Below are 24,620 nucleotides of genomic sequence, written 5' to 3'. Positions count from 1 at the left end.
TTGGATGGCTTTTATCCGTTCCGTGCCTTCCCTGGCTACTTTGGCCAAAACTGCCCACTTCGCTTTCTGTACGGCGAGTCCTGAAAGGTGGCGGCCCCAGGATCCGTGGAGAGATGGGAGCAGACATTATTTTCCGTGCCTGCTCCGTACAAACGCTGCAGGGCCCTCGTCGGCCGCCGTAGTCCAGCGCGGAGGCTGGGCGAAGGCGCAGCAGTAAAAGAATTCACGGAAGTGCGGATTCTAGGAGGTCGCGGTGGGATCAGGAGAAAATCGAGACCGTGTGTGGATCTCTGCGTGGAATAGGATGAGGGAAACGAGGTGTCTGTGGACGTCCGGGTAGGGTGGAGCCGTGGGGTCCGTAGAGAGAGAGGAAGCAAGTGGGAGTCGGTGACTGGGGTATTTATGATTGAGGTAACGGAGTCAGTCCTGAAGGATTCTGGTGTTAGTGTTTAAAGGCCAGTCGAAATCTAGGATTGAAAGTCCGTAATCAGAGTTTTGTGTCTGTCTGCAGTGCTCTGTGATTGAGGACTGCGGAAGGGAATGATTTTTGGCAATGAAAGCGGTGTCTGGTTTGGATTCGGGATTTAGTAGCGGGCTCAATGACAGGAGCGGGGGTCTCATGGTCAGCGAACCTGGGTATCTAGTCCAGGTTTCGGGATTATTCCGAGTGTATGTGACCAGTGGTTGCGGTGGGTGGTCCAGGTGTGTAGGTCGTTGAGAGGTTTGTGAGAGCTGAAGCTGGTCGGTGGGTGTTTTCAAACGTGAACTTTCTCCTTCAGTTCCTCAAGTCCAAGGCCTCGTTTGCCAATCGCCTTTGGCTTTCCACGTCTTCTCTCGACCCCGTAGAAATGAAAGCGTTGTTGGAGATCGAGGATTAAGCACACCTAAAGTGGTAAGGTTTCTACTAAAGATGAGGATTTTGCCCTTCCTGCAAGTTTACTGTGTGTGTGCATACACACACTTGTAAATATGTCCCTTCAGAGTTGTTCTAGCACAAGTAAAATAACACCTCTATTACCCCAATTCTGTTCTCCAACGATAACGTTTGTTAAATTTAACATATAGTTCATTTTAGCCTTCATTTTTCTATGCTTGATTTTCACGATTCCAATAAACTGCCGAAATTTTAGTATAATTTGCCTCATCGTTTAATTTCCTATCATAAACATTACTAATAAATATATCATAAAATTTTTTTCTGTAAGACTTGTTTTTTAAAATTTCTAACAGAATACCAAGAGACAAACCTGGCCCATTAATGAGTGGAATCACTCAATATGGCATTCATTTAGATAGAATTTAAATGCTTAAATATTCATTTATCCCTTCTGAGAACAAGTTATGATTCTGCATTTACATAAGGGTGTGGTTCCCTGTCCCTCACCTCCGCCGTGATTTTTAATTTTTTTGCCATTGTGAATGGTGTCTTTCTACTTTCGATCTTTTTCTTCACTTTTTAATTTACTGTTACACAGAAGAGTAATTACATTGAAAAGATTTGTTTCTGCTCACCCTACTGATCTCATTATTAAAAGCTTTCCCATCTCCCATGATTTTATTATGAAAAAATTCAAACATATAGCAAGGTTTAAAGAACTATACGTTTGAATTCCTGCGTGCCTGCCACGTGGATTTTTATCATCATGATTTTAGAGTTTCCTTTATCGTATATGTATCTGTATATCCCTCTTCTAATCATCATCAATCCACCTTTTTGAGGGTATGTTTTATTGTAAGTTGCAGATATTTATACATTTTTCCCTAAATATTTTAGTAAGCGTATAATTAGAGTGCTACTCATAGCATTTTTCTAATAACAGCTTTTTTTTATTCATACACCGTACAATTCATCCACTTAAAGCATACAATTTGGGCTTCCCTGGTGGCGCAGTGGTTGAGAGTCCGCCTGCCGATGCAGGGGACACGGGTTCGTTCCCCGGTCCGGGAGGATCCCACGTGTCGCGGAGCGGCTGGGCCCGTGAGCCGTGGCCACTGGGCCTGCACGTCCGGAGCCTGTGCCCTGCAACGGGAGAGGCCATAACAGTGAGAGGCCCGTGTACAGCAAAAATTTAAAAAAAACAAAAAAAAAAGCATACAATTCAGTGGTTTTTATTGTAATCACATTCCTTGAACTCGTTTTCTATAATGCATGTTTTTATACTTTTACTAAATGTGTATATATCCACAAATAGTAATCTTGTTCTATATGCTTTAATTTTTTCTCTTGGTTTTCCTTTGTTTCTTTCGCATAATGACAATTAGTGAAGATGGTTCGATGAGTTTGAACAGGTCCATGAGCACACATGGTTTCCAAGGAATAGCTGTCCAGGTCCTCACCTTCTATATGTCCTCTTTCCCAAAACTGGTCTGTGATCATTCCCCTGCCGCGTGGGCATTGTGTTGTGCTGTTGCTCCTTTCCCATCTCCCTTTTCACAGCCACCCCACTTCACAGAAGGAAGAAATAGTACCCACACATTCACACTCTTCTATTTTATTGCTCCAGGGTGTAATAGCCTCTGGGACCCCAAATAAAGGAACAGATGGCTTTGAAATCAGGTGGTTGATAGTGGCAGTGACAACATCTGGGCCCAGAGGAAATTTACACTCAAAGTGAATTTATTTTTCAGCTCACAGGTCGTGGCTCCTGGAGCAAGATATATCACGTGACGTGAGAAGGTTTCACGACCTGGATATCATCATTTGTGGGGACATCATTGCCTGGAGACTAAGATTTCTAACCAGAAATTTAGGGCAGTTCGAGAAGAGGCTCAGGAGACATCCTAGTCTTTGGCTATTTCCCAATAACAGATGAAAATGATCAAGGACCAGGTGATTTTTGGTTTGTCTTATTCTTTCCTTCATTCTGTGATTGATTTCTGGGGGGACTTTAAAATGCAATTGAATTCCATAGAAATAACAAATTGGAAGACTAGAATTTGTGCAGAAATAAATTTAGATTTAAATTCAACATCAAGGGCTTCCCTGGTGGCGCAGTGGTTGAGAGTCCGCCTGCCGATGCAGGGGACACGGGTTCGTGTCCCGGTCCGGGAAGATCCCACATGCCGCGGAGCGTCTGAGTCCGTGAGCCATGGCCGCTGAGCCTGTGCGTTCGGAGCCTGTGCTGCACAACGGGAGAGGCCACAACAGTGAGAGGCCTGTGTACATAAAACAACCACCACCACCACCACCACAACAAATTCAACATCAAGGCAAAGTAGCATCAGGAATATATTGTTCGTGGGATCTACACTAAATGACTAATGTTGGAATACCTTCTGTGGTTGGAGTATCCAGTGGGTTACATGCACTGTCGACTTATGTCTAATGTCTCTGACAGTCATCACAGCCAGAGACTCCTGATGATGATGGGGTAGGCGTTGACTCTGAGGAGAAAGCTGACCAGTTCCTCAGAGGATGTCACTGTATATTTCATGGCACTCAGGTCCCGGGACTTTTTAAATGGTTCGTCCTAGAGGTGATATGGCAGACAAAGTCCTTAACTACAACTTTCTCATAAATGCAAAAGCTGGGTCCTCAGAGACCCCTTTGGAAATAGACCAAGAAAACTCAGCAGGCACAATGCTTCATGGGACCATAGCAAGGTGACCCATGGACCCAACCCTGTAGCGGTCAGGGTTAGCTTGGGAATAAAACCTAGATGACATAAGCAAATGGAAGGGTTGCAGGACTTTTCAAGGTCCCGTATGAACAGGTGACCGAACAGGTGTTTGAGTATAGATTTGGCAGGAGGGAGTTGAAAGTATCTGTGTCTGGTGAAGTTGTTGCGATCTCAGGTTGTGCTTTAGAACTTCCTGCTATTAAACAGAGAAAACAAACTTATGGTTACCAAAGGGGAAAGGGGCAAGGGGAGATAAATTAGGAATTTGGGATTAACAGATTCACACTACTATATATAAAGTAGATGACCAATAAGGACCCACTCTGTAGCACAGGGAACTATATTCAATACCTTATAATAACCTATAATGGAAAAGAATCTGCAAAAGAATAGACATATTCGGGGCTTCCCTGGTGGCGCAGTGGTTGAGAATCCGCCTGCCGATGCAGGAGACACGGGTTCGTGCCCTGGTCCGGGAGGATCCCACATGCCGCGGAGCGGCTGAGCCCGTGAGCCATGGCCGCTGGGCCTGCGCGTCCGGAGCCTGTGCTCCGCAACGGGAGAGGCCACAACAGTGAGAGGCCCGCATACCAAAAAAAAAAAAAAAAAAAAGAATAGACATATTCAATATGTATATGTATAACTGAATCACTTTGCTGTACACCTGAGACATTGTAAATCAATGATACTTAAATTTAAAAGAAAAAATGAACTTCCAGCCATTGGAGGTAGTCCACTTCCCCTCCCTGTTTTCAAAGCCAAGTCCTACTACCTCATCTTTCATTACCTTTAAAAAATTTCATAATACAAATATGCGTGAATACATTTGTAAAACTCCAGTGTTGACAAAGTACGTCTAGTGAAAAAGTAAGAGTCCTCTTCATACACTTGTTTCCTAATCCCGTGGTGTCGCTTAACAGATGTGCAGGAGCGTGTACTTCCAGCCACTGAGCTGTGTGTACATCTGTGTCTGTATGGATGTTTGCGGGTGCATCTAACCCAGCTCTTAGGTCTTTGGATAGTGCCTTTCCATTACTGTATTTACTCTTTTGTAAACTGAGTTGGGGAATGTGAGACCTCACTTCATCCTCTATATTTATTATTCTCTCTTGTATATATTCCATCATTTTGTCCTTGTGCTGCATTTTGAGTAATTTCTTCAGATCTACCTCCCTGTTTATTATCTCTTCAATGTATCTGATATGCTGTGAACCTGACTGGAAAGGTAAATATAAATAATGTACCTATGTGTATATGTACTTGTATATTTTTTGAAGGATGCTGTTTATTTTCTTACTTTGCATAATGTTCTTTACTAGTCTCTCATTCTTTTAATATGTTTTAGAAAGGTTTTTTTATTCTTCCTAACATATAAAACATACTTAATACGTTGTATCTTTTCATTATAGTGTCTGGAATTTCTTCATGGTTGATTCTGATAATGGTTATGAAGATTCCTGGTGAATGTAGGAATATGTTTTGTTTGTCCTGATGTCACTAGAATATACTTAATACCTGGCAAATATGTACTCGATACAAAAATAAATAAATAAATAATATATATATATTTTTGGTATGCGGACCTCTCACTGTTGTGGTCTCTTCCGTTGCGGAGCACAGGCTCCGGACGCGCAGGCTCAGCGGCCATGGCTCATGGGCCCAGCCGCTCCGCGGCACGTGGGATCCTCCCGGACCGGGGCACGAACCCGTGTCCCCTGCATCGGCAGGCGGACTCTCAACCACTGCACCACCAGGGAAGCCCAACACATGTTTTAAATATATATTGTATATGTTTCTAGTTTAGCAAGAGGATTAATGACTACTTATTACAGAAACTTCTGATTTGTTGAATGATGGTTGACTGTACAATTACAGAATATTTTGCGATACATAAGTTAGAACATGGATAGATTTTGCTTCTATGGCAATGTAGTTTTAAAAAATGAGGGGCATTCCCTGGCGGTCCAGTGACTAGGACTTGGCTCTTTCACTGCCAGGGGCCTGGGTTCAATCCCTGATCAGGGAACCGAGATCTCCCAAGCGTCGCAGCACCGCCAAATTTTTTTAAAAATTAAAAAATAAAAATAAATAAAAATCAAAGCACCTCCGTATATAGATGTAGTCTAAATGGTGAAAAAGAGCAGAGTAGCTTCCTTCACTTGCCTTCCATTTCAATAATGAGAGAAACACTCATATTAAACAGGACCGTGTTGTTACAGGGATCGCTGACACTGGAGGATGTGGCCGTGGACTTCACGTGGGAGGAGTGGCAGCTCCTGGCCCCTCCTCAGAAGGACCTGTACCGGGACGTGATGCTGGAGAACTATAGCAACCTGCTGTCCGTGGGTGAGGACGGCTCCCCTGGGTCCCTCAGAGGGTCCCCAGTCAGTGGGGTTTCCTTTCTCAGCTTCTGAAAGCTTTGCAGTGTCCATGGTGCCCTGAAGTGGCAGATGAGTCTCAGTTCCTCCTCTATTCCCAGACTAGAGCATAACGTGCTCTCTCCTGAGAGACGAGCCTTTCCTTTTCTGAGCCGCAAATTGCATAATTCATACAATGTCATGTTCTTCCATGTCGGCAGACCACAGCCCAATTCGAGAGTCTGTCTCTCTTTCGTTTCCCGTGAACAGGGTATCAAGCCAGCAAGCCGGATGCCGTCTCCAGATTGGAACGAGGAGAACCGTGGCCAGTAGAAGATGACAGCCACCGTCGAATCTGTCCAGGTGAGTGGGTGAGACCCAGCACTGGGCGGCCAGGGGAGTCATATTCTAATCATTCAGAGATGTCACAGCTGTGTATGTCTGAGGACATGGAAGCACAGCCTCCACCGAAGAGTTCTTTTTCTTTTAGCGGTGTTGAGGAACGTATCTCTTCTTGATTTGATCCCTATTTATTTCACCGGGGTCTTGATTTTTTTTTTTTCCTCTAAGTTTCTTCTTAGACCTCTCAAATCTTCCCATCCTTCTTCCCCCAGCACTGTATCACTACCTGTTCCTTCTACTTTCCTTGCTGTGAAAATTCAACCTTCCACACCTCTCTCTAAAGAGAGATGTTTTGATTTCAGCACTGTCTTCTGGCAACTGCACCTTCTTACCCCTTTGGATAATAATCGATTTCCATTCCTAACGTTCACGCCATCTTTGATTGGAGGTTAGGATTTCAACTTATAAATTGTGGGGGGAACATAAACGTTCAGTCTCTAGTACCTTCTGTCTCTTTCGTCGTGTATCCTGGCTGTGTTGGAGGCCTCAGTCCTCCTCTTGCGCTTCTCTGTTCTCACACCGCTCCCACACTCATGGCACTTCTGACACCAGCAAGTCTCTGTGACACCAGCTAAGTGTCCGACAGTTTAGCTCAATTCTGACACTCTCTGCCTGGAGAAAGCATGAGATCCCACAGATTAAGGGCTCCATCACACAAGACTGCCCCGACCTCCACTTCAGACGCCAAACACAAGTCCAGGTTGTTACCTGTGCTTCTGACCAACTGGCTGTAGACCGGAGCTTCCCAAGACTCCCTCCTCCTCAGGTCCTATTCATTTGCTACAGTGGCACACAGAACTCAGAGAAACATTTTACTTACCAGGTCGCCAGTTTGTTAGGAAAGGATTTAAGTCAGGAGCAGCTAGGTGGAAGAGATGCACAGGGTACGGGGAAGGGACGTGGAGCTTCCATGCCCTCTCTGGGTGTGATGCTCTCCCAACACTTCCTTGTGTTCAGCCGCCTGTAGGCTCTCTGCACACCGTAATTTTTAAAGGAGGCCTTATCGCCCCGGGCTTGACTGATCATTAAATTCATTTCCAGCCCTTCCAGCAAATGCAGCCATGTGTGAGGGGGCTAAGTTGTGCTCTTGGCAGCTAGGAATTTAGCTTAGGCCCCTCTCATCTTACATCCGTCAGGAAAGGGAATGTCTCTGGTCAGATGCCTTTAAGCAGCTATATGAGTGATGGGGGTAGTTCCCTTGGGTGAATTGCATCCCATGAAGACAAAATAGCAAGGTTAGAAACCTGAGGCAGGAGCATGTTTTAGGAATCTGGAGGAAGCCTGTATGAGTACAGTGGAGTGAGCGAGAGGGACAGTGGATGGAGAAAATATGGAGATGACGGCAGTAAGGTAGTAGGTGGAGTTTGGAGTAGACAGGTCATGTAGGACCTTTCAGGACCACTTCAAGGACTTGATTTTTTTGTTTTTTTAAGATTTTTTTGATATGGATCATTTTTAAAGTCTTTATTGAATTTGTTACAATATCACTTCTGTTTTATGTTTTGGTTTTTTGGCCGCGAGGCATGTGTGATGTTAGCTCACCGACCAAGGATTGAACCCACACGCCCTGCATTGGAAGGCGAGGTCTTAAAGCACTGGACTGCCAGGGAAGTCCATGATTTTTTTTTTTAAATTAATTATTATTATTTTTTTTGCTGCACTGCACAGCTTGCAAGATCTCAGTTCCCCAACCAGGGATTGAACCTGGGCCACAGCAGTGAGAACCCCGAATCCTAACCAGCAGGCCACCAGGGAACTCCCAAGGACTTGATTTTTAAAAAATAAGTGAGAAAACAGTAGGGCATAATATAATTTATATTTAAAATGATCACTTTGTGGGACTTCCCTGGTGGTCCAGTGGTTAAGACTCCGTACTTCCACTGCAAGGGGTGCAGGTTTGATCCTTGGTCAGGGAGCTAAGATCCCACATGCTGCGTGGTGTGGCCAAAAAAAAAAAAAAAAAATCAATTCGATATGGGAAAAGAATCTGAAAGAGAATAGATATATCTATCTATCTATCTGTATAACTGAATCACTTTGCTGTACACCTGAAACAACATTGTAAATCAACTATACCCACAATATAAAATTAAAAATTTTTTTAAATAAAATAAAATGATCACTTTGGCTACTTTGTAGAAGGGAAATTGAAGCCTGAAATCCGGTGAGCGGAGCCCACTGCTGTAGTATAAGACAGAATGCTTGTCTTCAACCTGGGTAGAGGGGGTGAGGGTTAGTGAGCTTGGAAATATATTTATAAAGGAGAGAAGGCGTTTCCTATTGAAGTAGATAATGGGTTGAAAGAAAAATACAACTGAAGGATGACGCTAAGGTTCTTGGCATGAGTCTGGGGAAGAGTGGAGTCGCCATTTCTGAGATGAAGAAGGTGTATGGAGAAGGAGATGTGGGTTGAGAAATCAGGAGTTTTGTTTTGGACATTGTAATTTAGATGTGTTTGTTCACATCACCTTGGATGCAAATACTCTTGTTGCATTTGGATCTACCCGAGGAATTCAGGGAGAGTTTAGGACTAGAGTTAGAAATATGGACGGATTGAGATTTCCTATGGGATGTGTACAGATTAAGAAGAGACTTGGATTAAAAAAAAAATTGTGGGCCCTATACTCAATGTTTTGTAATAACCTATAAGGGAAAATAATCTGAAAAAGAATATGTATATATATAAAAATAATGAGGATTCATATAGATAAATATATTTATATAAATATAACTAAATATGTAACTATATTTATAGAAATGAAGTTATATAAGTAAACATATTTATAGAAATTATATAAATTTGTAAATAAATATGTTTATAGAAATAAATTTATATAAATGTAGAAATATATTTATAGAAGTAAATTTATATAAATATATAAATATATTTATAGAAATCCTATACTAAGGATTTATATATATATATATATATATAAAACTGAATCCCTTTGCTGCACACCTGAAACTAACACAATGTTGGAAATCAACTATACTTCAATACAAAAATAATAAAAATTGAAAATTGAAAAATAAAAACAGATAGTAGAATTGAAAATAATTGCTATATGTATGCAAATATCAAATCATGTTGTACACCTGAAACTAATATAATGTCGTATGTCAATTATACCTTGATTTGAAAAAAAACAAAGGAAGAAAGATTCCCCTGAGTAGAGATTACATACATGAAAGGTAGAATTTAAAAAAAAAAAAAAAGAAGAAGAAGAGCCTTGGACAACTAGCAGAGTCAGGAAGATGAGGATTTGTGAAATGCTTGGTTTCCTAATACATGTACTAGGACCTCTTATTTTCAGAGTGTGTATTTTTGGTAGATTTGAGGTGGACCGCCTGGACTAGTCTATACATAATGTTGCAAGCAGGCCCTCTTGAGCCTACTTGGTGAACCACAGCCTTAATATGTGCTAGAGGAGATTAATGAGAAATAAAGCAGTACATTCTAGGAGTAAGATTTGAGTAACAAACAGGATAAATCCGCAGGTAATATGTGGAAGTTCCTGTTTTGATTGCAGCATCTTTGCTATGGTTCAGGCCTATGTGAACTAAATTGTCCAAATGAACAGTAAAGATGGGGACTACTTTAGAAATGTAGGGGAAAGAGCTTACAGTGACATAGAATGATAGCGTGATATATAGGAGGCATATCTGGGATTTGAGTAAAGATGAGGAAGGGCAAGTAATGAAGGTGTGAAGTTGGAAATGTGCAAGGCCTTGAGGAAACTGTCAAAAGATTGGCCTGAAGCCACTTGAAGGCCAGTTTTAGAAGGTATTTGTAGAGGAATGAGTGGAGTGTGGATATGGATAAATGGAGTAAAAGTTGGTAATGTAACTTTTATTTCCAGGCTGTTCTGGACTTTGTTAGTATAGTTGACCCTTGAACAGCACAAGTTTGAACTGCATGGTCCACTTATGTGCGGATTTTTTTCAGGGACTACGTACTGCAGTATTACACCATCCAAGGTTGGTTGAATTCTCAGATGCACAACGTTGGATACAGGGGGCCGACTATAAAGTTATAGCTAGATTTTTGACCACATGGAGGGTCTGTACCCCTATCCCCCGCCTTGTTCAACTGTCACCTGTAATTGAGGTATAGTGGTGGCATTGTGGATTTGATCTGTATTATCCTTGGATACGTAGTGTTTCTTTTGAACTGGGTGGCAGCAGTGTGAGCTATAGTTAAGTACATCCAGTAGTTCTAAGACAAATGGCAGGCAAAACTATCAAGAGTCTTGGTCTAGGATCAGAAGTGTGATCCTTTAGGACCCCTTAAATGGTAGAAACCAAGACGGGTATGCAGACTTTTGAAAGAAAATGCTATTAGTGGCAGGACGTGGGTTAAGGGATCACTACAATGAAATGGGAACAATTTAAATGTTCCATATGTACAAGTACAAAGGGTGAATGAAAAAGGTGCCAGTTCCCTAGTATGATATTGTAATATAAGATATATATGTACTTGGTCTTTGGCCCTGGTTTCTGGCATAGAGCTCCTAAAAGTCTTGTCGATTCCTGAGTATAGGATCACTTATTTCCTTTATTAGTATTGGTATAGTCAATGTTTGGTGCTCCTCCATGGGCTTTTTAAAACCCAAAGTCTTAATGTTATAATAATTGTAAACTTGGTCACACGCCTTCATCTATTGATACTTTCAGCCTATACATTTTTCCATCCTGTCCTCTATCCTTATATATATAATATTTATATACAAATGATTCCCACATTGTTATCTGCTTTCCCACAGGGTTAAGACCTTTCTCGGGATCTTCATATCCAATTGAATTCTTCATGTCTGTTTTGGATATCCAAAACCCACCTGGAGGTTGATATGCTTTGAAATGCACACTTGATTTCCCCACATTGTGAACCTCAATAATAGTCCCCATCTCATTAAAAACCACTACTCACCTATCCAGTGGCCTAGGTCACATAATTAGGGATAATACTTGATTCCTTGTATTTAAGGATTTATGCATGTATGAATGTGTCCCACAGCATTTGGAAAAAAATATCCCTCTGTCTTCTGTGGTCTAGTGCTCATATTAACTTGATTTTATTTTACTATCAGCATAATTTATAAGGTTACAATTACAAAACAGCCAAATCTCTATTTGCTCATTTTGAATGCTCTAACCTCATTTATGCCCTATTTTTACCTTTTATTTTCTTTGTTTACATTATTGTATTTTACCCTTGTCCAAGTGATAACAAACAAACATATATTGGAGTTTTTGGGGTTTTTTTGTTGAAGTACAGTTGATTTACAATGTTGTGTTAATTTCTGCTGCACAGCAAAGTGATTCAGTTTTATATATATATATATATATATATATATATATACATACATACATACACACACACACACACACATTCTTTTTCATATACTTTTCCATTATGGTTTATAACAGGATATTGAATATACTTCCCTGTGCTATACAATAGGACCTTGTTGTTTATCCATCCTATATATAATAGTTTGCATCTGCTAATCCCAAACTCCCAATCCATCCCTCCGCTACCCGCCTCCCTTTTGGCAACCACAAATCTGTTCTCTATGTCTGTGACTCTGTTTCTGTTTCATAGATAAGTTCATTTGTGTCATATTTTATTTTATTTATTTATTTTTAAAATTTTTTTGTGGTACACGGGCCTCTCACTGCTGTGGCCTCTCCCGTTGCGGAGCACAGGCTCCGGACACGCAGGCTCAGCGGCCATGGCTCACGGGCCCAGCCGCTCCACGCCATGTGGGATCCTCCCAGACCGGGGCACGAACCCGTGTCCCCTGCATCGGCAGGCAGACTCTCAACCACTGCGCCACCAGGGAAGCCCTGAGTCATATTTTAGATTCCACATATAAGTGATATCATATGGTATTTGTCTTTCTCTTTCTGACTTACTTCACTTAGTATGATAATCTCTAGGTCCATCTATGTTGCTGCAAATAGCATTATTTCATTCTTTTTTATGGGTAAGTAGTATTCCATTGTATATATGTACCACATCTTGTTTATTCATTCATCTGTCAATGGACATTTAGGTTGTTTCCATGTCTTGGCTATTCTGAACAGTGCTGCTATGAACACGGAGTGCATATATCTTTTTGAATTATAATTTTGTTTGGATATATGCCTGGGAGTGGGATTGCTGGATCTTATGGCAACTCTATTTTAAGGAACCTCCATACTGTTTTCCAGGGTGGCTGCACCAATTTACATTTCCACCAACAGTGTAGGAGGATTCCCTTTTCTACTTGGAGTTTCTTTAGATATATATTTTTAATGCTTTTCTATTTTTTAAAAAATTAATTTATTTTATTTATTTATTTTTGGCTGCACTGGGTCTTTGTCGCTTCATGCGGGCTTTCTCTAATTGTGATGAGCAGGGCCTACTCTTCGTTGGGGTGCGCAGGCTTCTCCTTGCAGTGGCTTCTCTTGTTGTGGAGCATGGGCTCTAGAGCACAGGCTCAGTAGTTGTGGCACATGGGCTCTGTAGTTGTGGCTCATGGGCTCTAGAGCACAGGCTCAGTAGTTGTGGCTCATGGGCTCTAGCGTGCAGGCTCAGTAGTTGTGGCACATGGGCTTAGTTGCTCCGCGGCATGTGGGATCTTCCCGGACCAGTGCTCAAACCTGTGTCCCCGGTATTGGCAGGCAGATTCTTAACCACTGCACCACCAGGGAAGCCCTAGAGTTTCTTTAAACTGAAGTCATAGTGTTGTCCATAAAGAGCCAGCCTACACAAAGACGTTTGTTAAGTAATTTCACTCTGTACCAAGCTATGGGAAGATTCATTCTTCTCTTCTTTCCTAGAAATGAGGAAAGATGACTGTCTTCTGCAGGAGGACTTGCAAAATCAAAGATGTCCAAAAAGAATGGGACAATGTCACGAACATAATGCACTTGGAAACATTGTTCATCGGAGCAAAAGTAACTTCCCTTTAAGGCAAAATCATGATATGTTGGACCTTCATGGGAAAACACTGAAATCAAGTTTAAGTTTAGTCAGCCAGAACAGAAGCTATGAAGTAAAGAACCCTCTTGGAAATGGGGAATCCTTCCTCCATGCAAAGCATGAGCAATTTCATAGTGAAATGAGATTTACTGAATGTGGAAGTTCTATGAACACAAATTCGCAGTTCATTAAGCATCTAGGAACTCAAAAGATAAATAAACCCCACTTATGCACTGAATGTGGGAAAGCTTTCATCAAGAAGTCCCGCCTCATCGATCATCAGAGAGTGCACACAGGAGAAAAACCTCATGGATGCAGTATATGTGGGAAAGCCTTCTCCAGAAAGTCCAGGCTCACTGAACACCAGAAAACCCATATAGGGGAGAAACAGTATACATGCACTGAATGTGACAAAGCCTTCCCCAAGAAATCACGGCTGCTTATTCATCAGAAAACTCATACAGGAGAAAAACCCTACATATGTGAGGAATGTGGAAAAGGCTTCATCAAGAAGTCTCGGCTCATTAATCATCAGAGGGTTCATACAGGAGAGAAACCTCATGGGTGCAGTCTGTGTGACAAAGCATTCTCCAGGAAGTCCCGGCTCATCGAACATCAGAGAACTCATACGGGAGAAAAACCATATGAATGCACTGAATGTGACAAAGCCTTCCGCTGGAAATCACAGCTTAATGCACACCAGAAAACTCATACAGGAGAGAAATCATATATATGCAGTGATTGTGGAAAAGGCTTCATTCAGAAGGGCAATCTCATTGTACATCAGCGAACTCACACTGGAGAGAAACCCTATATGTGCAATGAATGTGGAAAAGGCTTCATCCAGAAGGGCAATCTCCTCATACATCAACGAACTCACACTGGAGAGAAACCCTATGTATGCACTGAATGTGGGAAAGGCTTCAGCCAGAAAACATGCCTCATCTCACATCAGAGATTTCACACTGGAAAGACTCCCTTTGTATGTGCCGAATGTGGAAAATCGTGTTCACACAAGTCTGGCCTCATTAACCATCAGAGAATTCACACAGGAGAGAAACCCTACACGTGCAGTGACTGTGGGAAAGCCTTCAGGGATAAGTCGTGCCTCAATAGACATCGGAGAACTCATACAGGAGAGAGACCCTATGGATGCACTGACTGTGGGAAAGCCTTCTCCCACTTGTCATGCCTTGTGTACCACAAGGGGATGCTGCATGCAAGAGAGAAACGTGGAGATTCAGTCAAGTTGGAAAATCCTTTCTCAGAGAGTCCCAGCTCATCACGTTCAAGTGATATCGTACAGGGAAAAAACCCTGTTAATGTGCTGAGCATGCACACACCTTCTGTGGCAGCTCAGACTCCATTCCACAGTGATGGGTTCCTAGCAGATAGGAATGTAGTAGCCCTTGTGGGGCAGCCAGGTGCCACAGGTGCAGTGTCAGCAGATAATAGCATTTGCATGGAAGAAAAACCTAATGAATGCAGTGAGTGTGGTAGCACCTTCAGTGATCAATTACATCATATTTTACATCATAAAAAATGCACAGAAATAAACTGTGATACAGTGAAGGCGGAAAACCCTTAAATAAAACCTTCTAGGTCATCCTGTGGCTGGCGAGTGTATACTGAGACAAACAGTATAAACACAGAGACTGGGAAAGATTTTTGTGGAAAGATAGACCCTATCAGGGCTTCATAGGTCACATCCTGTCAGTGAGGACATAGTTGGTAGAAAGGTAATGACGATGGAAAAGTCCTTACCCAGAAATAAGACTTCAGTTGGTATCAGAGAGTTTACACAGGAGAGAAACTGTTGGACCTTTTAAGGCAGTAACTGTGGCAGGGTTGTCAGTGGTACATTCTGCCTCATTGGTTGGCAGGGGAAATCATGTAGAAATAAAACTGAACACACCAACTATGGAATGTTTTTGGCAAAATATCAGAAAATGCATGAAGCAAATAAGCCCTGTGAAAGTGAATCTTTTAGAGATTTCTGTCACAATCCTAACGTAATCATATATAAGATTATATACATAGTGTACATTTTAGGACAGTATACCTTGAATCAAATGCCTAGTTGATATGTCAGTGATGCTTTAAATCAAAGGAGGGTGTCTGTGTTGCACATCATTGATTAAAGTTATAATGCAGTTCACCCCCCTCGTTTGGGGAACATGGGTCGTCTTTTCCCACCCAGGATCATTATATGGTTAACTCTTGGATTTCTTCAGTTCTAAATTTATTCAGTTTGTTATTTCAGTCTACCAAAAGTCCTTCAGAAGGAAACTGAGTACATTTAATCTGATAATGTAACATAGCATGTTTGGATATGCTTAACTTTATAAATCTCACCTGGAGGAACAAAGCTCAAAATTCATGAATAACCTATCAGCCAAGCTCTTGCCCTAGAAGACAGTTCCCATCCTGTAAACACACCACTCAGAAAAACTTTAACAACTGTTTCCTTGACCTGGTCCTGTCACTGAAGGAAAGGACCTACTGGCAAGCAATTCTCAGGCTCAGTATTATTACAAGAAACATTTGTATCTTGAATAGAGGCTCCTGTCAGACTATAAAAAGGGCAGATCAAAGAAGGACTAGAATCCATAGAATAAGCCCTATTAATGGAAGAAAATAACGTCACTAAAAATGGAGGACTGGGGAGTTCCCTGGCGGTCCCAGTGTTTAGGAATCGGCAGTTTCAACTGTGGTGGCCCAGGTTTGATCCCTGGTCAGGGAAATAAGATTCCACAAGCCATGCGGCATGGCCAAAAAATAAAATTAATTAAAATGGAGGATGGTACGTGAGACAGGTGATGGTGAGATCCCTTTGAATGTTTTGGAGAACAAGCCTTACATTTGTCCACAGGCTTATCACCTTTTAGAGTTGCCGCCATTTCAAAGATCTAAGCTCTGTAACTCAATGAATTGAGACGTGATTTAGCCTCATCATTCCTTCTCTCCTGGGACTGGGGCCCTTGTCCTCTATTTCTATTCCTAGGGTTCTTTCCCTTGATCCGATAATGATGTATCCAGCTTAAAAACAGTGAGTCCTGCTTATAAGGAAGAAAAAAAAAAAGTGGAAATTTGCCATGGAGTGGCTGTCCCAAAATTGAATTTCCAAACTCTGGGTGTGTGAGTTACTCACTACAACAAATATATTTCTGAGCATTGGCACTGTTGTAAACACAGGATACGCTGGTGAACAAAACATGCAAAGTAGTGGCCTTTCACAGGATGGATTCAGGACAGATGCTCCTCAGCAAATCATCAGAAATGGATTCTTCTTCAACTTGGAGTGCAGCTCCCTTCCACTTCTTGTGAATTGCACACCCTATCATGGCAGTCACGGCGCCTTTCCCAGTGAAATCATCCGCCTGAGTTCCCGAATGGGCTCCCCAGGCCTGCCCTGAGGACCAGGTGCTGAACTCACCTTTCAGAGGTTGGCATTCCAGGTAAATGAAAACGTTAATGGGATAGGGAATTCCTGGTCGCCCTCTTTAAGAAGGCCATACCAGCGTCTGTCCTCTACTGCTCTACCCCCTCGCATCCATAAAAACTATAGCTAAGCGTTATTAAGTGTGCTGTTTGCCAAACAGTCACCATATCATTTATTTAGCACTCTCCAGTGCTCCATCTTTGTGTATTTTAGGCAAACATTAGTATACATTTGAAGGCTAATTCCTTTCTTCTTAGTACAGGTAACCACCTACTGTACGCAGTTGTATGTGTCAGTCAAATGAGAGCTCCAACATCAGGGTTTGGAGTCTTAGTGGGTTGCTCTACCTTGTGTGTCTCAGTGATGGAGAACTGGGGTCGGTGGTGGTTTTGTTAGTTGGCTGGGACTGTCATAACAAAGTACCACAGACATTTTTTTCTCACAGTTCTGGAGGCTGGAAGTCTGAGATCACAGTGTCAGCAGGGTTGATTTCTTCCAAGGTCTCTCCTCGGCTTGTAGATGGCCATCTTCTCCCCGTGTCTTCACATTATACCAGTTATATTGGATTAGGACCCACCGTAATAACTTCACTTAAATTTAATTACCTCTTTGAAGACCTTATCTCCAAATACAGTCACATTCTGAGGTACTGGAGGTTATGACTTTAACATATGCATTTGGGGGGAACACAATTAAGCCTGTAACAGTGGTATTTGTCAGTGAATGCCATTCAAGTTTATATTGGGCTAACTGATGGAGCTGTCTGGTCATCAGTAAATGGTAGTGTCTTTTCCAGGTTTGACAGTTAACAAAGGGTCATATGGTCAGTATCTGGGGAGGCCCACGTGTGTCTGTGTTGAGAAGCTGGAGCTTTGGAGGCCCAGGATCCCTGGGCCAGTGGGACAGTAGATGCTCCATAAAGTAACAATGAATGTTACTTTCCCTTCAGTCCTTCACGTGAGTCCCTCTTTAGGGAAATACATATATACACACAAAAAAAAACATGTGTTTTCTGTAAAAGTAGTTGCTCCCTTGGGGACAAAGATAAGAAATAGCCACTGTAGGCAAGAGGAGAGATTCCATTTTATGGAAAGTGCTTTAGGCTGAAAAATGAAGTAGAAGCTCTTCAGCTGTTCCTTCCTCAGTGGAAGACCATGGATGCTCATTGGAAGAGTTGACTTTTGAAGGAATATACCCTGGATGCCTCTAAAAAGCTTCATTCACTCATTTCTGCCCCTGAGTAGCACTGCATTTGGGCTGCGCACATTTTCCTTTAAGGTCCTGGGGCCTCAACCTCAAGTCTTGATATTTGAGATACAGGATGGGAGGTGAGGGGCCCTGTGAGCTGGGAGGATGCAGGAAAGTCACAGAAAAGTCACAGAAGCTCATCATCAGAGAATGATTCGTGGCCATGTTTGGTGGAAGATGAGATCAAAATGATCCAGGAAGTTGGTAACTTACCCCAAAAATCTTTCACCCAGGCTCCAGGGTTTGGGCTGTAGAAAGCTGTGGAAGTGCTAGCCTCAGATCTGCTGCTCTTGGGGCAAGCATGGAGCCTAAGGTTTGTGTGTTTCTATCTTTTAAAAATTTTTTTAAATTGAGATATAGTTGATGAACATTATTATGTAAGTTTCAAATGTGCAGCGTAGTGATTCACAATTTTTAAAGGTCAACTCCATTTATAGTAATTATAAAATATTGGCTCTGTTCCCTGTGGTATACAATATATCCTTGTAGCTTATTTATTTTATACATAGTAGTTTGTACCTCTTAATCCCCTACCCCTATCTTGCCCCTCCCCACTTCCCTCTCCCCACTGGTAACCACTAGTTTGGTCTCTGTATCTGTTGAGTCTGCTGCTTTTTTGTTATATTCACTAGTTTTATTTTTTATATTCCACATGTAAGTGATATACAGTATTTGTCTTTCTCTGACTTATTTCACTTAGCATAACACCCTCAAAGTCCATCCATGTTTTTGCAAATGGCAAAATTTCATTCTTTTTTATGGCTGAGTAGTATTCTGTCATATATATATATATATATATATATATATATATATATATATATACCAGATCTTCTTTATCCATTCCTCTGTTGATGGACACTTAGTTTCCTTCCATATCTTGGCTATTGTAAATAATGCTGCTGTGAACATAGGGGTACATATATCCTTTTGAATTAGTGAGTTCATTTTTTAGATATATACCCAGAAATGAAATTTCTGTGTCATATGGTAGTTCTATTACTAGTTTCTTTTTTTTTTAATTGAAGTATAGTTGATTTACAATGTTGTGTTAGTTTCAGATGTACAGCAAAGTGATTCAGTTCCATATAGGAACTTTTCCATTATAGGTTATTACAAGATATTGAATATAGTTCTCTGTGCTATACAGTACATCCTTGTTGTTTATCTGTTTTATATGTAGTAGTGTGTATCTGTTAATCCCAAACTCCCAATTTATTCCTTCCTCTCTCCCCACTGTTTTTAGTTTTTGTTTTTATTTTTTTGTGTGTGTTTTTAGTTTTTTGAGAAACCTCCGTACTGTTTTCCACAGTGGCTGAACCAATTTGTGTGTGTTTCTATCTTTGTGGAAGAAAGTGGTTTCATGTACCACAGTGTTATAAGGGATGATTTCAGAAGTTCAGGTTTTGCGTCTGTGACTACGTGGCCATCCTCCAAGGGAGCTCTGTGTAGTAATCTCCTTTAAGGAAGTAACAAGGAGAGCTAAGTTTTATTCTGAGGGTGTCTGTTAAGGGAATACAACCATTGTTAAGGTCATGTGCTTGGAGAAAGGCAGACCTGGATGCAGACTGTAGTTCTAACACATAGAGTATGTTCCTGAGCGAGATATTTAATCCCAAAGCCTTAATGAGAAATATATATATATTTGGTCACTGCCTCTGATTCCTGACACAGAGGTCATGAAACCCTTGTAATTTCCTGAGTGATGGGGGTGATAGGAGCATCTTACACAGAGCTGTTAAATCCCTTGGAATTTCCTGGGTGATAGGAGTGTCTTTTGTTCTAATAAAGTGACCCTGGATGGGCTCCTGAGTGGGGCTGGTCACCAGAAAGGCCAAATCATGATTAGAAGTGTGGAACTCTCCACCCCATCCCTTATACTATGGGGAAGGGAGCGGGACTAGAGATTGAGTAAATAATCATTCATTTAAATATATATATATATGTAGTCATTTATCTTTAAAATGTATCCATGAGTCAAGTGGGTCATTTTTTTAAAAAGTAAAGGCAGTATATTTTAAATAATATATTTAATGATATATATGTTTATCAAACGAGGAAGTTCCCTTTTGTTTGAGGGGGTCCCCAAGACCCCCCTGAGGTTTGGTAATTTGCTGGAAGAACTCACAGAACTCAGAAACCTTGTTATCCTCAAGGTTACATTTATTATAGAAAGGATAGAGACTAAAATCAGCAAGGGAAAAAGGAAAATCCACACCCACAATGTGATTTATGGTGAAGGCTGTGGATCCCGTGGTGTCAGTGGACCTCTGCAGGGACTGGAGACTGAAGTCAAGTGCGTGGGTGTCCTACCAGTCTGATGTGACCCAGCCCCAGTTAAGCCTCTGGACATCGGGGCTCAGGGAGCTCACTTGGTTGGTGGTACTCCCTGCCTGCTGTCACACATTTATGCCAAGAAAGTTATGCTCGCTACTACATATAAAATAAATAATCAACAAGGGCCTATGGTAAAGCACAGGGAACTATACTCAATATTTTGTAATAACCTATAAGGGAAAAGAATCTGAAAAAGAATATATATATAAATATATATATATTATGTATAACTGAATCACTTTGCTGTATACCTGAAACTATCACAACATTGTAAATCAACTATACTTCAATTAAAAAAATCAGTATAGGAAAAAAAAAAGTCACACTGCCCATGACTCCATTGTGGGAGGGCAACTGGAAGCTCCATGTTTGCAATTTCCCTGGGCTCTGCCCTTCAAGCCTCTTCCCTTGGCTGATGTTCATCTGTATCCTTTAAATGTAATGAACCCTCACTTTCAGCAGAACAGCTTTCAGTGAGTTCTGAGCCCCTCTTGCAAATTATTATGGTCTTATGGAATATTGTCCCTAACTGCAGTAGCTCTGTGCTGCCTTTTGGGTAATTTCTAGTTCACTAATTATCCCTTCAAGGCCTATACATAAGCTTTTAACTTGTGTGGACACATGCCACAGGCGTATATGTTTCTTTAGTTTTTTTCTCAAATCTGCCTAATTTTCTCTTTAGAGTTTCCTGTTCTTTTTTTTTTTTCCCAAGGATTTTGACTTTATTATTGGGACTTCCCTGTTGGTCCAGTGGTTAAGACTTCGCCTTCCAATGCAGGGGGTACAGGTTCAATCCTTGGTCAGGGAGCTAAGATCCCACATGCCTAGGGGCTGAAAAAACAAAACATAAAAGAAAAGAAGCAATATTGTAACAAATTCAATGAAGACTTTAAAAATGGTTCACATAAAAAATGGATTTTAACTTTATTATTAACTGTTGTATCTCTGGGCCAAGAATAGTGCTTGGCACACAGTAGATGCTCCATAATTTTTTTTGTGTGTGTGGTATTCGGGCCTCACTGCTGTGGCCTCTCCCGTTGCGGAGCACAGGCTCCGGACGCGCAGGCTCAGCGGCCATGGCTCACGGGCCCAGCCACTCCGCGGCATGTGGGATCTTCCCGGACCGGGGCACGAACCCGTGTCCCCTGCATCGGCAGGCGGACTCTCAACCACTGCGCCACCAGGGAAGCCCCATAAATATTTTTGAATGAATATACAGTCAGCATTTCTATGGAGTTTAGAGGTTTCTTATTTAATTCTTATTTTTCAAGGAAAGGATCGTTTTAATCCCTATTTTATAAATGAAGAAAATGAGGTTTAAAAGCATTCATATGTGTAGGGCTTAAGGCCCCCTATACTTTCCTGTTCTGTAGACTTTTTTTTTTTGCTGTGCTGCACAACTTGTAGGATCTTAGTTCCCCAACCAAGGATAGAACCTGGGCCCTCAGCAGTGAGAATGCAGCGTTCTAACCACTGGACCGCCAGGGAATTCCCTAAAATACCTTATTCTTTATAACATTTTAAACACATTTATTAAACATGTCATCTCTTGTAATTCTGGCATCTCTTGTCTCTACATGGTGAATTCTGATCCTCCAAGTCAGGGAAGGCCCTTGATGAATGTAATAATATGTTTTATTAATCTTGATATCACCCACATGTGTATAGTGTTTGGCAAATAAGTACATATATGTAGAGTTATGTATATACAGTTCTTGGTTAGCAGAGGATATAATGGCTACACATTACAGAAATTTCTCATTTGTTGAATAAATAGAATTATGAATGTCTAATTGCAGAATATCCCAATCGTGTTTTCCTTCTACTACAGGGTGTTTTCTTAAAAACTACTTGTATTAATGCAGCCTATTTGGTGAAAATAACAGAATAACTTCCTTTACATGCCTTCTTCCTTACATCAGTAGAAGGGAAACACTTTATATTAAACAGGACCGTGTTGTGACAGGAATCCCTGACATATGACAACATGGCTATGAAGTTCACGTGGGAGGAGTGGCAGCTCCCGGACCCCAATCAGAAGGACCCGTACCCAGATGTGATGCCAGAGAACCATAGCAACCTGGTGTCTTGTGGGTGAGGATGTGTCCCCTGTCCCTCAGAGAATCTTCAGTCAGTGGCCATTTTTCTCAGCTGCTTAATGCTTCGTTATCTGCAACGCTCTCAAGGAGTAGATTCTCAGATCCTTCTCTGCTCCAGACAAGTGTATAATATTCCCTCTCCCGAGAGAAACGCCTCTCCTTTGCAGATGTGAAAACTTCCCTCAAAGGTAGCTTTCTCCCATCTTGACATCCCAGCCCAATTTGATGTGTCTAAGTCTTCTGTCGTTTCCCGTGGACAGGGTGTCAAGCCTGCAGACCAGATGCATCCCCCAAGTTGGAACGAGGGGAAGAACTGTGGCCAATAGAAGATGAAAACCGCAGTTGAACCTGTTCAGGTGTGTAGCTGGTAATCAGCAAGGTGGGCGGCCAGGGAAGTCATATTCTAGTCAGTAAGAGAAAGTCCCATGGCTGTAAGAGTGTTTGAGGATGTCTAAACAACTGCACCTCGTATCAATCTTCCCATATGAGAGCTTTTTCTTCACAGGTGTTTAAAGGGAAATAGACCCCCATTACTTCTCTGAGATCTGATCCCAGTGGTCCCTGTTTATTTTACATACATCTTGATTTTCTTTGTTGTTTACCTACTTTTCTTCTTAAGTTTCTTACATCTTCTCCTTTTCTGTCCTCTGTCACAGCATCTCTGACTATTTCTTCCACCTCCTTTGCTACAAGATTCTACCTTCCAGCTCTTACTCCAAAGATCTTTGAAGGGACCTCCCTGGTGGCGCAGTGGTTAAGAATCCTCCTGCCAGTGCAGGGGACACAGATTCGAGCCCTGGTTCAGGAAGATACCACATGCCACAGAGCAACTAAGACCGTGTGCCACAACTACTGAGCCCACGGCTGCAACTACTGAAGCCCGCAACTACTGAAGACCGTGCACCTAGAGCCCGTGCTCAGCAACAAGAGAAGGCACCACAATGAAAGGCCTGCATACCGCAATGAAGAGTGACCCCTGCTCGCCGCAACTAGAGAAAGCCCGCACACAGCAACAAAGACTCACTGCAGCCCAAAATAAATAAATTTATTTTTTTAAAAAAGAAAAATGATCTTTGAATTCAGCAGTCTTCTAACTAGTGCATCTTCCTGCTTCGTTGGGAAATAGTGATTTCCCTTCCTGACATTTAACCCCACGTTAAATGCTGTACCTACACCATAACCTGATCTCTGTGTGTTTATATGGTTTCTTAGCTTCTTGCTATAGATTAAATGTTGGGGTCCCCCCAATCATGTGTTGAAACCCTAACCACAAGGTGATGGTATTAGGAGGTGGGGCCTTTGAGGGGTGATTAGGTGATGAAGGCCCAGAGAGAGCTCTTGTCCCTTATCCCATGTGAGGTGGGGGCTAGAAGGCACTGTCTATGAGGAAGCAGGCCCTCACCAGGCACCAAACCTACTAGCGTCTTGATCATGGACTTCTTAGCCTCTGGAACCATGAGAAGTAAATTTCTGTCCTTCATAAGCCACCCAGTCTATGGTATTTTGTTATAGCAGCTCGAATGTACTAAGACTTCTCTTTGCCCCAGTCTGGAATTCTCCAGAGGTTCTGTTTTTATTCCCTCTCCCACAATTTGAACTCATCAGGAAGCCGTGTCTCACTCTATCATATATCCTCATTTCCTCCACCTCTCTCCATCTCCTTTGCTCCTTCAGACCACTTCTCATAGTTTGTAGCTTCCTTTTTTTCTTTGCTTGTTTTTTTAATTAATTTATTTATGGAAGTATAGTTAATTTACAGTGTTGTGTTACTTTCAAGTGTTCAGCAAAGTGATTCAGTTATATATATACACACATATATACTTTTTCAGGTTATTTTCCATTATAGGTTATTACAAGATGCTGAGTATAATTCTCTGTGCTGTATGGTAGGTCCTTCTTGTTTATTTTATATATAGTAGTGTGTATATGTTAACCCCAAACTTCTAATTTATCTCTCCCCTGGCTTTTCCCTTTGGTAACCATAAGTTTGTTTTCTATGTCTGTGAGTCTATGTGTTTTGTAAATAAGTTCATTTGTATCATTTTTTTAGATTCCTCATATAAGTGATATGATATCTGTCTCTGACTTGCTTCACTTAATATGATAATCTCTAGGTCCATCCATTTATTATTTATTTATTTATTTATTTTT

At 41.5% G+C, this 24,620-nt stretch overlaps 1 protein-coding gene across 1 annotated transcript; it reads left to right on the top strand.

Annotated features, from left to right (window-relative positions):
* Positions 1-180: 180 nt before the first annotated feature.
* ZNF613 (zinc finger protein 613) lies at positions 181-14,732 on the top strand. The gene is given in 7 exon segments (XM_067018885.1): positions 181-336; positions 780-892; positions 2,629-2,830; positions 5,840-5,966; positions 6,248-6,340; positions 13,205-14,568; positions 14,571-14,732. Coding segments are annotated over 5 exon segments (1,677 nt in total). The 5' UTR covers positions 181-336; positions 780-892; positions 2,629-2,809; the 3' UTR covers positions 14,643-14,732.
* The last annotated feature ends 9,888 nt before the right edge of the window (positions 14,733-24,620 follow it).

Source organism: Kogia breviceps, chromosome 18, assembly GCF_026419965.1.
Source record: "Kogia breviceps isolate mKogBre1 chromosome 18, mKogBre1 haplotype 1, whole genome shotgun sequence".
In the NCBI taxonomy this organism is placed as follows: domain Eukaryota; kingdom Metazoa; phylum Chordata; class Mammalia; order Artiodactyla; family Physeteridae; genus Kogia; species Kogia breviceps.
The sequence above is the reverse complement of the archived record's forward strand: the minus strand, read 5'-3'. Positions and strand labels throughout refer to the sequence as shown.